We start from the raw sequence: 6503 nt of genomic DNA, 5'->3' as shown, positions 1-6503 counted from the left end.
GGAGCTCGCTCTCGTCTCCATTCGGCGAGGCGCGTTCGTAATGAAAGGAGCGCGTGAGCAGCGCTTGCTGTGACTTCCTCGCTCATCGGCAGCTACATTGTGTGGAAAGCAGCACGTTGTTGGCTTCTGCACGCCGAACTTTACGCCGAATTACCGCTCTCCTGTTCAGGGAGAAACCAGATTCAAAGCTACCAGCTATTTTCTCAGACGTCTGTAAGTTACCCCAGCTTGCGAAAACATGTCGGCCTCGGCGGCAAAAGTGAGTAAAAAGGAGCTGAACTCGAACCATGACGGAGCGGACGAAACCTCCGGTAAGGGGAATGGCGGCCTCCTATTCACCGCCATTTTCACTTTCTTCTCTAACATAATTTGCATTGCCAAAGGGTGCGATTTTGTTCATAATTATTTTGTGTATTGCTTGCACTTTGCTTAACGCCACAGGACCCGCTTTGCTGTTGACCACGGTGGTTGCTGCGTGTTTCGAGAAGAGCAGTTAGCTCGCCAGCTAGCGCGTTTATTAGCATGCCGTTACTCCTGCCCGCTGTTGTTCAGTTCAGACCGGTGCTGAGAGGCCATGTTAGCTAGTTGATTTAGCATCATCAGCGTGGCCAGTTGTGTCGTTGGCTACTGACCGAGTGGTCGTGAGCCGTGCTGGAGGATCAGTGTTTTGCGTGCTGTTATAAAATCACTTCAAATGGACCAATCAATGTTTACACAGCTGTTGCGGGCTTTAATAACGGAAAAGTTTGCCTTTTCAGTTGGGCATTAGCAGTTAGCCAGCTAGTGTTGTTGTTGTGCTTGTTACCTAACGCTAGCTGACGACGTTATGTTTTGTTACTGGTTAAAATGCATTAAAATCCACCAGCCCTGCAGTCAGTCAGACAATATAATTTTAATATTTAGACAACAGGGCGCAGGACTCGGCAGTATGAGCCACGGTTTGATAGTGAGGGGGGTCTATCCTGGCATCTGTCCTAGCTCTCTCACGTTATCGCGGCTCTGTGTGTGCAGTCAGATGTCCCACATTTAAACCACGCGGCCTTGTCGGTAGCAGCCGGCAGGAAACGGTGAGTGTCTGAGCCGCCAGAGCTGCAGCTATTGGCCGCTCATATTACCCTAACCTCCGGGGGATCCTAGGTTTTTATCATCCGTACAACTACCGCGTACTAACGGAGAATTGGCCATTGGAACAACTAAATTATTGAAATAGCAAAACACCTAGACTAAAGCAGTTGTCGGAATTACCTTAAACTTATTGGCGGCTTTAAAAAGTTACTCACAGGGATGCCAAATGAACTTAAAATTATACACGCCCAGTTTTGTAGGAGCATAAATACGCACATTTTTAATTCAACTTCTCGTGATTTTTTTTTTTTTTTTTTTGGTTTTGTTCGTTTTTGGCGCAATTTAATTTGTATTAAATAATGTGTACATTTTATCTAACATTTTTTTCTCTCCCACAGAGAAAGAGCAGCAAGAAGCTATTGAACACATTGACGAAGTTCAAAACGAAATTGACAGGTAATAAACATTTTATTAACTTATTATAAATCATGGAGGTTGCACCCTTTTCTGTTCAGCAGGTAAATCAAGGAGGGGGTTAGTGGATCTCTTAAAGGAAGAGGAACTATTTGGTGAAATCAGATGTTGTAATCTGTGGTTGGTGTGAAAATTTGCAGAATCTGTGTGTGTCATGGTGCATTGTTACACACTTTTGGACCCTAGGAACTATAATCGACCAAACACAGCACTGCAAATGTTTTCTTCTTGTTCTGCATTTCTTTTTGTACGATCAATCATCAAACTTGCCCTCAATTTGGTTTGTAATTTTTTCCTTTCAGGTTGAACGAGCAGGCCAGTGAGGAGATCCTCAAAGTAGAACAGAAATACAACAAACTCCGTCAGCCATTCTTTCAGAAGAGGTCAGAACTGATCGCCAAAATCCCCAACTTCTGGGTCACCACGTTCGTCAACCATCCACAAGGTGAGGAATAAAGTTTTTTTTCTGCCATCCTCTATTGTATGGAAATAATTGAATCACTGTGAGAATGTGTGAGATTTTGACAGTCACTCAAATCTAAGTCTGGTCTGAATCTGTTTTGCCCCCCTGCAGTATCTGCCCTACTGGGAGAGGAAGATGAAGAAGCACTTCATTACCTGAGCCGAGTGGAGGTGACAGAGTTTGAAGACATCAAGTCAGGCTACAGAATAGATTTTGTAAGTATCGTAACATTGCACACACATGCAACAGGCGCAAGTTTTATTTTATATTCTAACCTGTGTGCATTTTATCTTTAAGTATTTCGACGAAAATCCGTACTTCGAAAACAAAGTACTTTCCAAAGAGTTCCATTTGAATGAGAGCGGGGACCCATCTTCAAAGTCTACAGAAATCAAATGGAAATCAGGAAAGGTATGCATCTTCAGTTTGTCAGCAAAGTAAAATGTCACTGATTGTACCTTTTTTTTCTACATGATTACATGTGATAAATAATCTTGACTGAGTGGTAAAGACAAGGCTTTATTTTACCTTCAACCAGTTATGTAGCATTCTTAAGTGATTTTTTTTTATTTTCCCTCTTCATAACATAACTTTTTTTTTTCTTTTATTTACTGATTTGCAATTGTACCCTAAGAAGAGAAAAAAAATTTAAACTGCTGTGCTAGCTTGGATTTCTTCATTTTCACAAAAAAAGAGCAAAATTATACCGGCATGAGCTGCTGACCCAACTTGAATGGTCGCATAGTGGAAGTTTTCCGTTTAAAATTGTATATATTTTTCCCCCATGTGTTTGTAGGACCTGACCAAGCGCTCCAGCCAGACACAGAACAAAGCAGGAAGGAAGAGGCAACATGAAGAGCCAGAGAGCTTCTTCACCTGGTTCACTGATCACGCTGATGCTGGTGCTGATGAGCTTGGGGAAGTCATCAAGGACGACATCTGGCCAAACCCTTTGCAGTACTACTTGGTATGTTTACAACTAGGTTGATATTTCCTTGCTTGTTGCGTAAACATTTCCCACAGACACTTTTGACTCTAGGCAGACAATGTTTAGCTTTCCCTTTTATGTACTTAAGATTTGTCTTTGTGTGGATGTCCCCGGCACACTTTATCCTGCTCACACATTGTATTCCAATCAGGACAGGAAACTTTCAATTTAGGCTGGGATAACTGAAAGGAAAAACAAGTGCTGAAAGAGTTTGCTATCCATAGGTCCCTGACATGGATGACGAAGAGGGTGAAGGTGAAGATGATGAAGAGGACGAAGAGGGTCTGGAAGACATAGACGAGGAGGGAGATGAAGATGGAGAGGAAGATGAGGAGGATGATGGAGAAGATGGAGAGGTACAGTGACAAAGTCAAAAGGGAGTTTTTAACAGTAGTTTGTTTTCAACACTCTGACACACATCTTGTTCTTTCAGGATGACGAGGGAGAAGACGACTAAGAAATAACATCTACCCTGACCCTCAACCTTCTATTCCCTGTTGGTTTTTCCACTCACGTTCGGGAGCAAAGGTTTTAATTTTTTTTTTTTTTTTTTTTGGTTGTTCCTTTTTTTAAAAAAAATCCATGTGTGCTTCATTTTCCATTCTGAGGCTTCACCTGTTGGTGCCATGTTATGTTCTCCTTTGACTCATCTTAGGCCAATGGCACTTTGCCCTGAATTGTGAGTACCATCCCAAAAGTCATCTCAAAAATAATAAAAAAGTATAAAAATAGAATCAGCACGGCATCCTGAGTAGAATTTGAAAACAATTCACACAGAATTCCTCCTGTTAAAGGTTGTGTGGTAAATTAACTAAAGCCATGGTGTAGTGACCCAGCGCTAGTTTACCTCTCAATACTTTTTTCCCCCATTTTTTTTTTTTCCTTTTTTCATTTGGGGTGTCGATCCCTTGGAAAAACTGTTATTTTTCCCCAATGTGGTTAACGAGTACCAGCTCATTCCTTTGACTTGTAATGTTTTGGGGGAGGGGGGTGGGGTAAGCTGGGGAGGGGCAGGAGTATGTTGGTTATTGGGGAGAGTGGTTATTTTGACACCATTTCTATGGGACTTTTTTTTTTTCATTGTATTGTTTTACAGATATCCATGAGATTTGAAATGACATTTTTAATAAAGAACAAAATGGAAAAAAAACAAGCTTGTAAATTTTGGCCCCACTGCTTCATGGGTAAAACAAACCTGTTATCTCATAGAATTTACATTTAATCACACTTTCCTTTTCCGCTGGGGGGAAAAGAAACTGTTTTAAATTTGAGGTGTACAACTTGCTTTGTTACAATAATAAAACTTACTGTGTTTACACGTGTGGGAGTTTTCAAGTGGGCGTATACAAATGCATTTTAAAAATAGATTTAGGTAGCAGCAATGGCACCTGGGTTAATTGTACAGTCAACAGTCCATCAGCTCATGAAGGATTTTGGAGTCACTAGCAGACTTGAAGCAAAGTCTTCTCGAAGAAGACGGTCGATGATTAAAGCCAAGAAGGTGTGCGCCGAATCCTCAAAGGTTGTTTTTGTGATCATGTCTGGCCAGTCACTTGGTTGAAAGGCCCAACCTGGAGTGAGAAATTGAAATGTTTTAACAAAAATGAAGACTTATAATCGGCACCACATATAAAAGATGGCACATAGAGGGAGCACAAGGGAGAGCGTTGCCAGCGTTTGAGGAGATGACAATGAAAGCTGTTTTCCTACTAGCTAATTTTGTGTAACTTCGAGGAAGAAATTGAATTTATCCCTTGCTCTCAAATACAACAACCTCACCACAATTTGAGCTTTGAATGAAAAATGTATGCCATTACTTGGACAACAATTTAGCTTTACTACAATAAATCCTGACAGTAACTGGAAAAGAAACTGGTAGAACATCAGAAATAGTAACCTGAGATAACTTTAAAATATTTGTTACTTTATTTTGACTTACTGCTCAATATTATTTCCTTCATATATGATCTAAATGTATAAACCAGTCCAAGGATTTCATGTGAGTTTGCCTATGTTAATTTTAATACTGACTTAATAGAAAGTACTAGTTAAGACTTAAATACGAAAATTACAAAATATTGTGGTATAAATAAAACTGAGGAAAACGTGAATGAGTTGGTTATTTTTGGTTTGATTAAGTTAAAATCCATACTTACAATCCATACTCATTAAACTCTGATGAGTGTCTGTTGTGTAGATGTACACACTATTCAAACTTAGACAGATGTATAGTATTTCACTTGATTGTTTACTCTGTGACATATCTGAATATTGATTTTGTGAATATTTTTGGTCCACAAATAAGTATGTGCATATCCATGCACCAATATCGCAAACTTATTTTGAGTAGTGTATTTAACAATTTGGCAAACGTTTTGTAGACCGTTCTTTTTTTTCAACAGTTAAACGAAACCTTTGTATTTGTTTGCATAAACTCCCAACAGTACAGAGGTCATCACAACATACTTATTACAAATTGCTGAATACTGATGATGATGAATACTGGACTTCTTGCGTCATTACGGGTTCGTACCCACCTAAATGAGTTTTACACCGAGGACAGGTGGCCACAGTCCACGAGAACCCGGGGAACCAGGAGAAGTGCTTATCGGCCGGCCAGTGCTGGGTAACGTCAGCTTTTCTGAACGTGATCACCTCAAACTGGTGTCCATGGGGGTTTTCGAAAAGCTGAATGTTAACCCTTCGGCCCCCGATCAGTGTGTCGTTCCGGCTGGAGAGCGCCAGTCGGCTGTGAACGTGGTTGATGTCCGTCCCGAACGCCAGCTCGTGTCCACACGCCCTGCACAGTATCAGAGTGGCGGGGCTGGTGTCCCCCTCCTCCGCCACGGCAACACACGCCTCACCGGGCTGGTATGCAGCGGGATAAAACAGGAGAACAAAGGAAATATACTGTATTATGAACCTCTCCAGCTGCTTCACCAGCAGCCGCAGGCTCTGCTTGCATGTCATTGCTGCCTCGCACGCACATGGAAAGCTTCTGCTAATGCAAACTAGCTTATCCTCCTAGCAGCTACACTGGTGGTGCATCGATGAGTGTCGTTAGGTTATCAAATACCAATCGAAAGTATCAGATTTATCACGTAGCTGTGTTAACTACGTCAAAAATGCTGACTCGCACTGTTAATACATAACTAGATGGTGATTCGTGAACTTACAAGCTGCGAGCTAGTGGTACAATAAGCGTTGGCAAGCTCGGAAGTGCCATGGAGACAAACAGGAAATGTAGTCATCCTAACCATTTCCTAGTCTAACTGCGCCCATTGCACATTTTTGCACAACACTCACATTGATAACTTTTAGATGGTTATTAACTTGAGAGGTAACAGAAAAAAAAGTTTTACTATTAGCAAGCTACGTTAGAACGCTACAGAAGCCTAATTTGTGCAACCGTCGGTGACCTCCATCTTGGGTCTCATAGTGTTTTTTGTGACTGCGTTGTTTTCTATTTTTTAAGTTTAGGTAAAGTGAGACACACAGTATTAAATCGAGTAA

General features: G+C 41.2%; 2 protein-coding genes across 3 annotated transcripts; one reads left to right on the top strand and one right to left on the bottom strand.

The window, feature by feature from the left end:
* The first annotated feature begins 21 nt into the window (after nucleotides 1-21).
* Nucleotides 22-4306, top strand: seta (SET nuclear proto-oncogene a). Its single transcript, XM_030417033.1, has 8 exons — nucleotides 22-311; nucleotides 1464-1521; nucleotides 1842-1984; nucleotides 2114-2217; nucleotides 2300-2413; nucleotides 2799-2969; nucleotides 3215-3346; nucleotides 3424-4306. Exons 1-8 carry the CDS (start codon nucleotides 239-241, stop codon nucleotides 3445-3447), a joined length of 819 nt encoding a protein of 272 aa, XP_030272893.1. The 5' UTR covers nucleotides 22-238; the 3' UTR covers nucleotides 3448-4306.
* On the bottom strand, nucleotides 3739-6297 carry LOC115581727 (protein cereblon homolog). 2 transcript variants are annotated; one of them, XM_030417039.1, is made up of 3 exons: nucleotides 6167-6297; nucleotides 5528-5858; nucleotides 3739-4561 (listed from the first exon to the last, which is right to left on the bottom strand). In XM_030417039.1, exons 1-3 carry the CDS (start codon nucleotides 6248-6250, stop codon nucleotides 4407-4409), a joined length of 570 nt encoding a protein of 189 aa, XP_030272899.1. In that variant the 5' UTR covers nucleotides 6251-6297; the 3' UTR covers nucleotides 3739-4406. The 2 variants fall into 2 exon arrangements, with proteins under 2 accessions (XP_030272899.1, XP_030272898.1); XM_030417038.1 differs by having other exon boundaries at nucleotides 5528-6279.
* Between the last annotated feature and the right edge of the window lie 206 nt (nucleotides 6298-6503).

The sequence above is a fragment of the Sparus aurata genome, chromosome 5, assembly GCF_900880675.1.
Source record: "Sparus aurata chromosome 5, fSpaAur1.1, whole genome shotgun sequence".
NCBI classification, from domain to species: domain Eukaryota; kingdom Metazoa; phylum Chordata; class Actinopteri; order Spariformes; family Sparidae; genus Sparus; species Sparus aurata.
Note: the sequence above shows the minus strand (reverse complement) of the source record. Positions and strands in the feature narration are given on the sequence as shown.